Below are 15,450 nucleotides of genomic sequence, written 5' to 3'. Positions count from 1 at the left end.
CTGGAAACACAGGGAATCCAGGATAGATGACTCCTTCAGGACCAGTGGTGAGAGGGGCGAGGCCTGGAGGGTGAAGGGAATGTGGGGTAGAAGGGGGGAGCCAATTACAAGAATCTAAGTATAGCCTCCTCCTTGGGGAATGGGCAGCAGAGAAGGGGGCGGAGGGAGACATCAGACAGTGTAACTTATGACAAAACTATAATAATTTATGAATTATGAAGGGTTCAGGAGGGAGGGGGAAGGGAGGGGGAAATGAGCAAACGATATTGAGGGCTAAAGTAGAGGGCAAATGTTTTGAGATTGATGAGGGCAACAGGTGTACATAGGTGCTTGATTCAATGGATGTATGTATGGACTGTGATAAGAATTGTACGAACCCTCAATAAAATAATTTTTTAAAAATCAGGAGAAGACGCTCTACCTAAAATGACTTAAGGGAGGATTAAACACAGTTTACTTGAAATGCCCAGTGCCATACCCAGATTACGATTCAGAAAACCAGACTCACTGCTGTGGAGTTGGTCCTGACTCATAGCGACCCTATAGGTGCTCATAAATGTTCATTTCCCCCTTCTCACTACCTAACCCCAAACCTAACTGCCTTCAAGTCAGTTCTCACCCACGGAGACCTTCCATTGGGTTCCAGAGGCTGTAACTATTTCTGGGAACAGACAGCCCCATCTTTGTCCCAAAGAATGCCTGTCAGCTTTGAATGACCTGGTGGCTAACAGTCCAGTGATCACCCCCAAAACACCCGGGCTCACTAGCCATTTTAAAACAGATTGTAGTATTCCTAGGAGGCGGAGCTGCTAACCCAAAGGCTGGAGATTCAAGTCCACCTCGAGGCACTGGCCTAGTTCTCCTCTGATGCACATGGAGTTGTCGTGAGTGGGGATTGATTTGATGACCCTTGTTTCTTAGTTTTATTTTTTACTGTCACCAGAGGACAGACAGATGGAGCTACGGTCTAGTGGTTACACGTTGGGTTGCTAACCGTAAGATCAGCAGTTCAAAACCACCAGCCTCTCTGTGGGAGAAAGTTGAAGCTTTCTACTCCTGTAAAGAGTCTTGGCAACCTACGGAGGCAGTTCTACCCGGTCCTGTAGAGCTGCTATGAGTCAGGATTGACTGACTGGATAGCAGTGAGTTAGAAGGCAGACAAGCAGGATGAGTGATAGTAATATTTGCCACCCTTGTGTGCGATGCTGTCTCCACTGGGTAAAGAGCAGGGCCACTGGTGCACCTTGGGGAGTGGAAGTGCATGTTCTCCCAGCTTCCTTTTCCGTAAAATGAAGGGAGATGGTGGACTACATCTGTGACATCTGTCATTAAGTGTTCAGAGGAAGACAAGTTTACAAATAAAGCAAGAAAAAAAGAGAAAAGGTTGCTGGGTCTTATGTTGGAGGACTCTGATTAGGAGGCCGGATCCGGAGGCCTCAGAAGTGAGTGATTCGGATGCAGAGGCAAATTTAGGAACACTGGGATGAGGGATCTCAAAGGCCCTTCACTGGCAAGGGTACACCACACCCAAATCAGGGCGGGAGGCATGAGATTGCATGCTCCGCATTCGCCACCAGAGGGCAGGCCCGAAACATAACGGCCGGAACTAGTGCCTTCTGTTTCCTCAGCTCTCAGAAAAAAACCCCCAGGGAAAAATCCGTAGCCACCCAGAGAATGATGTGCAAGGTAGATAATGTGGAGATAATTTAGGAGAGTTGTGTGCCACCTGGAGCTAACGAACACAGCCGTATGGTTCCAGCTTCTGTGAAGGGCATGTTTTCCTCTGTGCAGCAGGTTCTGCAGGATTTGAAGAGTTAAGCCTTATGTCTGTCTGCAGTTAGGTCTCCACAGGAACACTTCACAGGCCCCATTGAGTTGGCCAGTAGCCTGTCTAGTTTTGACAAACGCAGCATCTGACTCCGAGGGCCAGTCACCCTGCCCTCATCAGTCAATACCCCATCAGCCCCAGACAAGCATGCATTAGTAGGGGCCAGGGAGGGGACAAGTCCTGTCCCCTCTGCCACTTTGGGAGTTACACACCCAAAGAAAGTGGCCACAATTGCCCTTTTGGTTCCATCTGCAGTGAAGGAGGTATCGCATCCAGCTCAAGTATCCTTAGTTGTTGGCAAGGAAGCATTCCGGTGCCTTATTTCCCCACTGCATTGATTCCAGCTTGCCCCGCCGGCTGCATTTCAGGTCACAGCGCTTGGCGTCGGCCAGCTGCCGCATCCTGAAGACTCTGGTGTCTTCTCGGCCCCTTAGCCTCTGTCTCCCCTGTCAGCACTTCAGGCGGTGGGGTGGCATTTCCCTCCCTGGTCACCTTCATCGCCCAGACTGGGACTACACGCTGGAGAGCCCAGGGGCTGCAAAGCAGACAGGGCTGCTGGAGCTTGACTAATGGGGAACCTGAAACTAGGAGCAGGGGCAGCCCGAGCCCTGACTGGGCAAGGGACTGAGGAACTGAAAGCAGTCAGGCCACTCCCCAGTGTCCCAGGGACAGCCACCATCTCCCCCACCCCCGCTGCGGAGGTGGGAACAGTTTTGAAAATCCCGGCTGATTGTCACTAGCTGTCTCTCTCACCATGTAGTCAGCCCCTGTCTAAAAGTTAGAATTTGGAAGAGTTTCCATTCTGTGGGACAGGAGCCCTGGTGGCATCCGAGGTGGCTCTTTAGGCTGCTGACCAGCTGCTCCCCAGGAGAGAGAGAAGGTCGTCTGCTCCCCTAAAGCAGCGGTTCTCAACCTGGGGGTCGGGACCCCTTTGGGGGTCAAATGACTCTTTCATAAGGGTAGCCTAAGAGCATCGGGAAACACATCTTTCCGATGGTGGGGGTCACCACAACATGAGGAACTGTACTATAGGGTTGCGGCATTAGGAAGGGTGAGAACCGCTGCCCTAAAGATTGACAGTTTCAGAAAGGGGCAGTTCTACTGACTGAGTCAAAATGGACTCGGTGACAGGAAGTGTGGTTTGAGTTTTGGTATTCTTTGTGAGCTCCAACATTAAAAGGAAGGAAACGATAGGTTTCATGAGTTAGGGTGGAATAATGTGATATCATGACAGGTGATAGCATGACAGGTATGTGTGTCTTCATGTGCATACGAGAGTATGGTGTTGGTGTTATCGGGCACGGTCAAGTCACTGGGCATACAGTGACTCAGTGCCCAACAGAGACACTGTCCAGTCCTGTGCCATCTTCACAGTTACTGTCATGTTTGAGCCACTTGTTGCAGCTACCGTGCCAATCCATCTGAGAACCTTCTTCTTCATTGACCCTCTACAAAACATGTTAGCCTTCTCCAGAGACCTGTGTCCTCCTGATCACTTCTCTAAAGTATGTGAAACGAAGTCTCCCATTCTGACTTCTAAGGAGCATTCGGTCAATCCCTTCTAGCAAGCCAGCTTTGCGCATTCTTCTGGCAGTCCATAGAATATTCAGTAGGCTTCGCCAACCCCCAAGTCAAAGGCATCAGCTCTTCTCTGGTTTTTCTTATTCGTGTCTATCAGGCTGTTGAAAATACCACGACTTGGGGCAGGCGCACCATCATCCTCCAGGTAACATCTTTGCTTTTTAGCACTTTAAAGAGGCCTTTTGCAGCAGATTCGCCCAGTGCAATACATCATTTACTTTTTTTGACTGCTGCTTCCACGGGGGTTGGTCCAAGTAAAATGAAATCATTGACGACTTCCGTCTTTTCTTCAGGATCATGATGTTGCTGGTTGGTCCATGTGGGAGGACGTTTAGCTCTTTTATGCTGAGATGTAGTGCATGCCCTTCGATCTTCGTCAGTAAGTGCGGCCAGTCCCCTTCACCTTCAGCAAGCAGGGTGTGTTATCTGCATATTACAAGTTGCCAATGAGCCTTTCTTCAGCGCGGATGCCGTGCTCTTTGCATAGTCCAGCCTCTCGGATTACTTGCTCACATGCAGATTGAATACGTGTGGCGGAAGGATACAACTCTGACGCATAGCTTTCTTGATTTTGAACCACGCAGTATTTCCTTGTTCAGTTTGAATAACTGCCTATTGATCATGTGCAAGCTCTTTGTGAGCACTTAATTGTATTCTGGAATTCCTATTTCCCGAAATGTTACCTATAATTTGTTATATCCAGTAAAATGCCTTTGCACAGTCAACAAAACACAAGTAAACATCTTTGTGCCGTGTCGGGGGCGTATGTGATAAATAGGAGAAAGGATACACAGTACAGTATTACAGGCATGCTCTAAGAGTAAGGGGAAGGTGGAGAAAACAATAGTATTAGGAATTTTTCCTGAGGGGGAAACATGACTAGAGATCCTTTGTAGAAATCTGGGGTTTATTTTAGGACTGGCGCCCTTCCCCTGTCTCTCATTGGGCTTGGGGGCAAAGTGGCTGTTTTCTTTCAGAGAGGCACAGGTGAAACTCTAGGCAGCTGCGCTTACGTGAAGATTCATATGCTGCATCATAACCGAATTCTCTTGCAGTTTCAGGGGCTTGGAGAAGAGGACCCCGGGACAGCCCTCAGCTGGCCGGGACTGGACTGGGCTGGGCTGCCAAGGAGAAGACCCAGCAAGGCGAAGTGCTCAGAGAGAGGGCTCAGTTGGGGGTTTGGTTACCATCAAAACTCACCAGGATGGTGATGTGGGGGCTGAAGTGAACCTTTTCTTCTTGTAATAACAGCATTTCTTTGTGTACCTGCTGTGAATCAGGCAGAGCACAGGGTCCCTGGAGAGAGTGGAGGACAAGGCACTGGGCTTCTAAGACAGCGGTTCTCAACCTGTGGGTCGCGACCCCGTTGGGGGTTGAACCACCCTTTTACAGGGGTTGCCTAAGATCATAGGAAAGCACATAAATATTTCACAATATATAATTACATATTGTTTTGTGATTAATCACTGTGCTTTAATTAGGTTTCATTATGTTCAATTTGTAACAATGAAAATACATCCTGCATATCAGATATTTACATTATGATTCATAACAGTAGCAAACTTACAGTGATGAAGTAGCAACAAAAATAATTTTATGGTTGGGGGTCCCCACAACACGAGGAACTGTATTAAAGGGTCACGGCATTAGGAAGGTTGAGAGCCACTGTGCTAAGAGCTTCTTAGAAATACACAATGACCATTCATTGCTGGGGGTAGCCTGCCCACTTCTAGTGAATACTGTTGGAAGAAGGAAGGGGAATGGTCCAGCAGGGATGACATTTAAATTCAGGGTTAAAGGACACACCAAGGGTAGCGGAGAGGGGTCATCCTAGGTGAATGGGATAACCTAGGGAATTTGATCTGAGGTTTGAGAAACCGGGGAGGAGTTTGCTGTGTGTGTGTGTGCCTGCCCTCGCACCACTGAAGTAGGTATGGGGCTGTAGGGATGGAAGATGAAGCTGTAGAGGAGGGGTGGTTAGACTGAGGTTGGTACCCGGGTACAATTCACTGCTTGCCCACGAATCTGCTGTGGCAGGGTCTCCCTGCCTCCACGCCATCCGGAATGCCTGGGATATAGAACTCTTTCCTTTCAGGACTGTGTCAGCTAATTACCACACATGTTCTTTACTGCTGCTCAGAAAGGAGTCTAGGAAGGTAGGACTGTCTGCGATAAGGTCATGAGTGTGAAATAGGCTTCCAATGCTTTTACCATGCTTACAATTTAGAAAAACTGCACCTGAGTATACCTGCTGCCATTGACTTGATTCTGACTCAGCAACCCAAGGGGACAATGTAGAACGGCCCCTTAGGGTTCCCTAGGCTGTGTCTTTATGGGATCAGACCGCCTCCTCTTTCTCCCTGCGAGTGGCTGGTGAGTTTAAACCACAGACTGCAAGTTTAGCGGTCTAAGCTTTAGCCAACTGCCTATGCTAACCGCTCGTCTTATGCCCGAGTGAGTATACGTTCAGATACTTGATGCAGTGATAATTTGTAACTTACAGGGAATTTTCCTTGAAAATTTGTTTTTCTCAACAAACAAAAACAAACACGTTTACTCTAGCAAATCTTATTAGTGCAGAGTGGGAGGGAATGCCTCGCTCAGGTTAGGTTTCCATAGCTCACTGAGTGGTAGGTGTTGACCTTGAGTGTAGTGGGTAACTTGTTAGACGGGGTGTGGCTGAGTAAGAAATACAGATTGCTGATTGCTCTTTTCCTTGCTCGATTAAAACCTACTTGTTGGATGTCTTCATTGTGTCAGTTGCCCTTTTAGGCTCTAAACAGAGCAACCTTACTTCTTTGGGTCTTTCTAAGTGCAAATGTCAAGTATCATAGACCAAGAAAGAACCTTAGAGGAACTAGAAAGTATGAGAAAATATGAGACACAATGCCAAGCCTTTTTGGAGCTTATGTTACACAATGAAATATCCAACGGGCAAATGTAATAAATAACAAGATCCATTTCCATTCTATTAACAACAACAAACCCCTCAAAACCCCCAAACAAAAATAACTCCCCAACTGGTCCATTCTGACCCATGGCCACGAGTAGAATTTCCCAGGGTTTCTGAGGCTGCAAACCTTCCTGGAGTAAATAGTCCATCTTTTTCCACGAGGGCTGGTGGTTTGAACTGTTTACCTTGGGGTTAGCAGCCTAACAAGTTACCCACTACACTATCAAGGTCAATACATTCCATAAGAGCAAACCATTCAGGACTAGGAAAATGTAACAAGAATATGAATATAAAGTATAATTAGAGGCAATTTCATTTTAAACTTCATTTGGGTCTCCTTATTTGCTTGACAAGGGGTGTTTTTCTCATGCTGTCTTTAATAGCACACTCCTGTCCCCACCCCCTCCCTCACACCTACACTCCGGGTAGAAGCGGCTTTACAGGTAGCAACATTTTATGCTTTGTTAGTCACATGACTTTATAACCATTCCTGGCTGACACCAATACTTGCTGACATCAACTCACTTTGCTCGTAGCACATGAGATAATTGGAGGGGGAAGTACTTCAACTTGATGTTCAAGATGCACAGCTAAACTGAATTTAAATGAATACCCCAGCAGTGAGGCATGCCCGCTCACCCCCAACCTTTTTCTTCGACTTTACCAAGTAGGAGTTAAAGGGTGAATTTCTGCTTTCTCTCAGTTTGTAAAGACAGCCACCCATCCAAAGAAACCAGGGCTGTCAGGTGCAGAAGCGTCGGCCCAGGTTAGTTAGTGAATAACTGGCTTATCCTTGTTGAGTAAACTCACTGCCATTGAGTTGAATGGGACTCAGTGACCCTATAGGTCAGTATGCATTTCTGAGATGGTAACTGTTTATGGGAGCAGGTCTAACTGATGACCTTGTGGTTATCACTCTGCCACCAGGGCTCTTCTAATGAAAAAGATTCATCACCCCCCCCCCCCCAGGTTATGTAAGGGATTCTAGCTATTGACCAAAGCCACAGCCAATTCAAGTGTCCCCATCTATGTATTTGCCTGGGCCACCCTCCCAAGGGATGATGCTGAGTAGACCAAAGATTTCCAGGGATCAACTGGAGTAGCTTCTTTCTTCCACAGGGATTCAGAAAATTAGAGGGTTAGGGTCTCATTTGGACACCAAAGTCGCGGCCCAAGGCCTCTTCAATAAGTGAAAGAAGGGAAGCCTTGAATGCCAGTTTAAGTGCAAACTATTATCCCTGACTGGGTAGTCAGGCCTTCCGCGCTGTTTTGAACTGGGATTCCCAGAGGCTTTCTGTGACTCCATTTCCCCTTTATTTTTGGTCTCCTTTCTTTCACTCCTGTGCACTTTGTCCTTGCTTTTTGCCTCACGTAGTGCAGAGGATTGTAACAGGACTGTTCCTGGAGTTTTGTATCCCCTCATTCACAGGTAGCAGCATAGTATCAACCCCCTGCCCCCCACCCCGCTCTGTTGGTGGTGGGGGACCTACTGCTTTACAGGATTCTAGACTGGGCCATTTTTTGCCCCAACAGGCTACCGGCACTTCTCCATGTGTATGTGTGCGCGCGCCCTTACATTTCCGGTGACCCGCAGGCACAAAAGAACCAGGTTTTTCCCCAAGCCCAGCAGCGGACTAGAGCTTTCCTTATTCTCCCCATTCTCTACCTTGAATAAGCATTTCAGGGCTCTCATCTATAGCTGCCTAGCAACGCACGTCCAGAGCCCCGAGCTTGCCCTCAGGCTGGATTTATTTTTCCCAGCCGCGGCTCCCCCCCCCCACCGCGCCTGCTCCACCGCCGGACTCCCGGGAGCCCAGCCCGGGTCCCAAGCACGACCCCGGCGTCGCCTCCCCGGGGCAGCAGCATCTTGGGGGCGCCGGTCCAGGTCGACCCTTCCTCGGGCTCGGCGAAGGGCGGGCGTGGCCGGCTGCGCGCATCGGAGCCTCCCAGCCGCCCAGTGTGCCTTCGCTCTTCTCGCAGCAATTTGAGTTCCCCAGTCGATCCCAGGGTGGAGGCCGAGAGAGCTTTCGCGAATGGAAAGGGCGGGTGGGAGGAGGCCCGGCCGCCCCTCCCGGGCCGCGTAGCGCCGGCCAGCGGTGCAGTCGCGAGCTCGCCGCCAGCGAAGCCATTGGCTCGGCGCAGTCACCCCACGCAGGGATGCAGCGGCAGCCTCCGCGGATTGGCGCGCGGGCGGGCATCCATGTGTGCGCGCGCGAGCGTGTGCGTGCTGCAAGAGCTGCACTCGAGCCTCAACCGCCTGGGGGTTTTGCGCTCCTCTTTGCAGAATGCACACCCCGCCATTGTCCCCGCGTGGTTGAAGCTGCATTTGGGCTCGTCGCCAGCCACAGTTCCCTCTGCCTGGGCCCAAAGAAAGGGCGCGAAACGCGCGCTCCCAGCGCGGGCGCACGCACCGACCGCCGCCCTCGGCCTCTCACTGCAGCATTTCGCGCTTTCTCGTAGCTTCCCCTCCCCGCTGGCCGTCATTTACATATCCCACGTTTTCGGCCAATGAGTGCTCGTCTTTCTCGAAGCGGATGGCTTTCGCCTCAGAGGAAAGGGAGTGGCTGTCGGCGCATGCGCCGCGGAGGCCGACTTGAACCGAGGCTTTTATTGCTGTAGTTTATTTCCACCCCCTTCCCTCCTGTTCTCTCTTTCTTTTTTTTTCCGCCCTAGCTGGGGCTGTGCTGGGAGAGAGGAAGAAAGAGAGACAGAGGATTGCATTAGTCCCCTCCGGTCCTGAGGTTTGCTACCAGCAAGATCTACTAAACGGTTGCACCTTTTTCGATCCCGCATATTACCAAGCCCCCTTCCCGGGAATTTTTGCTGTAAAGCTGCCCTCTTGAAATTGATATTTTTTCCCAGGAGAGAAATGTCTTATCAGGGGAAGAAAAATATTCCACGCATCACGGTGAGTTTGGTACTTGAGAAACCTGCAACCTTTTGTGGTAGGAAACACTAAGGGATTTTTTCTTTTAAAGGATGAGGGTAGGAGGATGGGGAGGGTGTGGGGCGCAACTTTTCCGCCCCCCCCCCCAATTGCTAAAGAAGGGGGCGGCGGTGTGGTGGGGAGGCAATGATAAAGGATCATAAGCCACACAATTCTCGAGGCATTAAAATAGGAGTGTGAGTGCATGGTCGCTTTAGGTAGCGCGCCAGAACCGCTGTATCCTTTTATTGTCAGAGCAAGATGCTGCAGCGCTGGCCTGCGGGGTGTAAGCAAATGGATGCCAGATTGAATATGCACGGTTGGAGCCGGGATATTGTTCTCCGGCTGCGTGCTGCGGGGCTGGATTCCTGGAGCGGAGATGGGGACGGGGGGAAGTGGATACTCCCGAGTCTCCCGCCCCCACCCTCAAGGGCGTTCTGGAGCCTTCCTCGGGCTGCGTGGAGAAGGAAGCGAGTTGGAGCCCGGAGGCGTCCTGACAGCGGAGGGATGCTGAAAGGGCAGGGTGTACCGGAATGATGTGGAGCCAGGAAGGGAAAACAGGGGCGGCCGTGCTGAGCGGCGCTGGAGGGCGGGGGCCAGGCGTTGGCTTATTGTTGATCGGGGACCGTTTTCTGGTGGCTCTCGCCCTCGGCAGGGCTCTGGGCTCGCTCCGGTTGCTCGCGGCCCCATCTGCTGCCCCACGGGCGCCCGTGCTGGCGCATACAAAGCGGGCTGGGAGGTGGGCGCCGGGGACAGCGCCCGAGCCGGGCTGCAGGAACTAATGGCGCTGCGCGGGCGCGCGGAGCAGATGGCTCGGCCTCGGCCCGGCCAGACAATGATGGTAGCGGCCGGGGGCCCTCGCCGCACGTCTGGGGCCTGTAATGGTGACTTTGTAAATCATTAGGGAAAACATCTAGGAGGTGAATTTTCGATACTTCCGAGATGAACACAGGTTCGTACCCGCACGCCCCCCCCCCCCCACCCCCCCCCCCCCCCCGCCCCCCCCCCCGCCTCCCCCTCCTCCTCCCCCCCCCCCAACTCCCCTCCCCTTCTTTTCCTGGAGAAATCGCACAAGTTCTAGTTCATTACAGCCCCACATGAAACGCCGGGGAGGGGAGGGGAGGGAAGCGAGGGAAATTCATTGTTATATAATGATTTGCAATTGCGGTTGCCCAGCTGATTCCTGGGCAGGACCCAGGGCCGAGGCAGAGCGGGAAAGAGGCAAAGCAAAGGGCTGGGTTTGGGGGCGTTTTTGCTTTCTTTTGAGCCAGGGGCTCCCCGACCTTCCTCACGTTGCACGCGGGCACACCCATCTGCAGGCTGGAGAAGTGGGAGCGAATGCACGCACAGGGGAGGGGGCGTGTGCTTCACTATTGGCGGGGCGGAGGTGGGGGGCGGCGGCGGCGAACCAGGTGGTTCTGCCAGGAGAATAGGGACTAGCTATTTCTTGACGGTAAATCCCCAGCATCCAAAAGGGCTGGGCTGGGGACCTGACAGTGTTGGTTGTCTCTTGCGCTGGAGGAAGGAGTCTGGGAGTGTGTGAGGCATGGGGGTGGGTAGCAGATCGGCTGCAAGCCTCAAAGCATTCGTTTTCTTAGTGAATGGACACGGCAGTTTCGTTTTGACAGTGTGGGGGAGGAAAAAAATTTTTTTTAAAGCAAACAATCCACGAGACTGGTTTTTAAATGGGCGCAACAGCCGCCCCGCCCCCCGCCCCCCCAGAAAATCTGTTCCTGTTTCGCATAGGACCTATACCATTGTTCACGACCTCCATCACCAAGGCCAGCCTGTTATGTAAGAAGACTCTGGAAGGCACCAGAATGAACCGGCCTGTGGTGTTGCTCTTTTTTTTTTTTTCTTTCTTCGTGGTGTGATATTGGTTGGGGATTTTGGTGATGGCTGGGATAGGTATTGCAATGACGAAGGGAGCAGGTGCTGAAGGGCAGGACTCTCCCTTACCTCCACGGTGAGCTTATTCTTTCAGAAGTAGTGACATGGGAGGGAGGGAGGGGGGCAAGGTGTGACAGAAAATCAGGTGACCTTGGGTGAATGGTTTAACCTTTCTGAGACTCGTTTTCTAATCAGCCCTAGGCATAGAATCTGACCCAGCCCACATTTCAGATTTCTGGTGAGGCCCCCCCTAACAGTGACCCCCACCACAGGATTTTGTGAAGGTTTTTACAAGTGCAGGAACTGTTGAATGCCTGCCTGTTCTCAGGAGAAAGGGCCTTCCAGTGTACACATTTAAAATGATCTTTTTGCCTTCAAGAAATAAGTTCTTTTAAATCCAGGTGTGTAACTTAACGTGTGTAGAAATAACTTTTAATTATAGGGCTCTAGAAGTGTGCAGATCATTAAAGACTTGCTGTACTTTTCTTTGGCAGGTGCTAGAAATTGCACTTGCTTCATTCTTCTGAGTTGATCATTGTCAAAACAAATGCCTTCCTCGGAAAGGCTTTGCATCGCCCCAGGGAAATATGTGGTTCCCTTTGAAAGGGTTAAGCCCTGGCTGGAATGATGCAGGTATGGCGGGTTCACTAGCGCACAGGATTTCAACTTTCCACTCCCCAGCAGTATTTGGGATAGTGATGAGTCAGTCATAACGTGGCATTACTGTTATATTTCCTGGCCTCCTATGTTGGCTGCCATGTAGTTTTTGCACAAATAGCCACGGATTAAAATATAAATGCAGCAGTCATTCACAGTGGTGTTAGATTTTAGGATTTGCCACATTACTCTATCACAACAAAGTCTTTTTTTTTTTTTGAAACAGTTTAGTACATGGCTAAAATGTGTGCACCTGAGAGATTTTTGCGCCCCTTCTGTCTTGATTCCAGTCAGTGTGCTTTCGCTTAAAGAGAAGTGTAAATTTAAAAGACATACCGTATGGAAACTTTGCTATGGCTGTTTGTGTAGACGGTCCCATGACAACTGATATTTGGTCCATTTCCCTGACACAAACCTTGCCAAGAAGTTCTTCCTACGTGTGGGCTTATGTATTTACTTCTAAGGAAGTTGAGCCTGAAGTCAGTTAAAACAGTCATTGTCTTTATCAGTACTCTTCACTGAATGAAAGACTTGAAGGCCTGCCGGCCTATCCCCCCACCCCCATTCCTTCCCTCTTGCAGTTGTAATGAAAGGCGATGGCTCTTGCTTTGCCAGTGTGTTCTGACTCCTCCGGTGAGGAAGATGGCTGCATACAGGTCCCCTTTCTCATGAAACCTTTGGAAGATTGGCTCCTGGTGAATATGATTTCGAGTAGTGCAAATGAGCACCCATGTCACTTTGATCTCCTTCCTCACAGGCTGCTTGTACATTGTGACCCTCCTCCCTTCTTTGTTTCAGAGCGACCGTCTTCTGATCAAGGGAGGTAAAATTGTCAACGATGACCAGTCATTTTATGCAGACATATACATGGAAGATGGGTTGATCAAGTAAGTAACTCATGATGTGCACGTTTCTCTACACCTTTGAGCACTCCAAAACATTACCTGCAGTCTGCACACCTGAAAATAAGCTCTTGGTGCCTTGACAGGGGAACCCAGTTTAATCTCTGTTTAAAACCCATTGTAATTGGAGGCATTTTGTGGCTTTGAAAACACCCAAGCCGGGGAATTCAAAAGTCACAATTAAAAGCACCCCCAAGCATGCAATTTATTAATTGTAACTGCGGCCACACATTTTCTTCTTATTGCCAGCTCAGGTACCTCGTTTACGACATGGGGACTCTATTGTAGTTGTGTGGGATGGGTTGCCCAATTAACGGACATAGATGTGGACTGGAACGCAGCCTCTTCTCTCAAGATAGCACAGGTGCTTTCTTACTCAGGAGTCCAGGCTGGAGGGGACCAAGAAGGACACTGAATTAATTACTGTGTACCACAAACAAATTACAGCTTCGTGCTTGAGGGGGCTTGAGGTTTCCCTCTCTGCAAAGTAACTTACACCAATAAGACTGCTCTTGTTTTTATGGTGCATTGTCTTACCAAGGAGAAAACTAGAGCACGTTTTTGGCCCCCAGAGGGTTAAGGAAGCTCAGTGCATACCAGTATCCTCATGCCATTCCTACTGGGACAGCTCACGCGGCTCTGGAGAAACTGTACATCTGTTTAAAGACAAGCATTGCAGCAATGACATCTTTTAAATAAGCAGCATTCATCAAAGGCTAGCAGCAAACCAAGTCCGGAGGAGTGGAAAACTGGATTGAGTGTGACTGTTGCCTGGAAACTCACATTCTGATTTACGTACGGGAAACGGTCCCAGCGTTTCCACATTTAATATTTTCTCCATGTGTGCTTGCGGGGGACAGTCTCAGCTCCAGGCCTTCAAGGGTCTTACCTTTCAGGGTCCATCTCCCCGGGGTTACAAGACAGCATGATCTGCTATAGCAGCAACGACACTGGTCTAGGAAGTTCGCAGAGCTGATGCTACTTAGTTGTCACTAATTTCTTTCCGAGCTCCACCAACTACTCCATGACGAATTTTTCCTTTTCAAAAAATGCACTAAAAGGGGGAGCAGGAGCAATACTTCAAAAAAAATTGCCCGGGAGTCATGTCCCCCAACATTATGATGATTATTTCTTGGTGTCTTTGTGTTCTGAGTTGGTAATTACGTCCTTAACATTATTTCAGTCATCATGTCCAATACCCCCATTTTGTGTGTGTGTGTGGTGTGGGGTGGGTGGGGCTTTGTTTTGGTCCACTCTTATGCTTCCACCCGTTTCCTCTCTGTTGAATCGAATCCGGTGGTAAAGTAAAACCAGGCTTGGGGAAGATAATTAGTTCAACTATGTGTATTGTAATGAAAGTTTAATGACATCTTATGTAAATAGCTTGGGAGCTTGTTATCATCTGGTCTGAGGGCTTTTCTCCTAACTAATCCCCTTTATATGGGGTCTCAGATGCCTTATTTACATTGTTTTTTTAGTATATGCCATATTGCTTTTAGTGAAAATAAAAAAAGTTCATGGACCTGTTTTGTTGTCATTGGGAATCCACACAGCAGAACATCCACCAGTTTAGCAATTCCTACATGTTCATGCCAGTGACATTAATTATAGTCATCAAGTTGTGCAGGGACTCTGTTGCATTGCCTCTCCATCGGGAGTGGGGGTTGTTCATATGACAAGTAAAAACAGCAGTCAGGAAATGGGTGGAAAATAGGGAAGGCTAATTTATGGCTTGGTGAGGCTATCTGCCCCATCCAATCTGATTAGATGGTTCATTTGCTCCCCTTATCTTGACTTATGTTTTCCTAGACAAATAGGAGAAAATCTGATTGTGCCTGGAGGGGTGAAGACCATCGAAGCCCATTCAAGGATGGTGATCCCGGGAGGAATTGATGTCCATACTCGTTTCCAGATGCCTGACCAGGGAATGACCTCTGCTGATGACTTCTTCCAAGGGACCAAGGCATCCCTCGCTGGGGGAACCACTATGATCAGTAAGACAACCTACAAATGATCATTTGTATGGGGGGAGCAATTATTCTAATTTTAAAAAAACGAGTCAGTATTGTTTGATCCCTTCCATCTAAAAGTTCCTGAACTGACCAGTGGTTTAATCTGGCAAAGAACGGGTAGTCGGTGGGCTAATTAGTTATTCATCTTGTCTCATTGCCCCCACTTTCTATCCTGCTGTGAATTCCCAGTCTGCATCTTGAGAAAATTATGGGACTTCAGTGGGATCTGAGGGAGCATTGGGCTTCTTGCTTTCTCTGGCTCAGAAGCCTTGTTTTCCGTAACAACTCCCCCTCCCCAAATGTGATTTGATTTCCATGGTTTTTTAGACACAGCCTTGGGCATGGTCTTTCAAGTTACCCCTTTCGGGCCCCCGGGCCCCAGGGTTTGATTTTGATCTTAAAAATGCCCCCGTGAGCACCCTTCCTCAGAATGAAGACGGGGTGCTGCAAGTGGACCGTGGAGCCAGGGATCTTTGTTCCACTCTGGAAAAGCCACACGAGGGGACACTTCCTCGCCCAGGCTTGACCGACAAGGAATGGAGCAGCCCTGCTCAGGGGCGGACTCTTGATATTAATGGTCAGGAGGTAGGAGGAGTCCCTAGTCCCATACATGATGGAGCCTTCAGCTACCACTCGCGAAGTTAGTGCGTCGAATCTGCTCAGAGGTGCCTCGGAAGGAAAAGCTAGTGATGTACTTCCAG

The 15,450-nt window shown here is 49.6% G+C and overlaps 1 protein-coding gene across 2 annotated transcripts in view; it reads left to right on the top strand.

Annotated features, from left to right (window-relative positions):
- The window catches only part of DPYSL2 (dihydropyrimidinase like 2), a 149,778-nt gene that overhangs the window by 60,229 nt on the left and 74,099 nt on the right, over positions 1-15,450 (top strand). Inside the window, exons 1-3 of one of the 2 annotated variants that reach the window (XM_004707615.2) lie at positions 8,999-9,270; positions 12,634-12,722; positions 14,547-14,731. In XM_004707615.2, coding sequence (XP_004707672.1) covers positions 9,232-9,270; positions 12,634-12,722; positions 14,547-14,731 — 313 coding nt within the window. In that variant the 5' untranslated portion in view covers positions 8,999-9,231. Of the gene's footprint in view, positions 1-8,998; positions 9,271-12,633; positions 12,723-14,546; positions 14,732-15,450 lie in introns of those variants that run through there. The other variant, XM_004707614.3, reaches the window with a different exon arrangement.

Source organism: Echinops telfairi, unplaced genomic scaffold, assembly GCF_000313985.2.
Source record: "Echinops telfairi isolate 266 unplaced genomic scaffold, ASM31398v2 ScPeMD7_9;HRSCAF=40, whole genome shotgun sequence".
NCBI lineage: Eukaryota > Metazoa > Chordata > Mammalia > Afrosoricida > Tenrecidae > Echinops > Echinops telfairi.
This window is presented reverse-complemented; position numbering and strand designations above follow the sequence as displayed.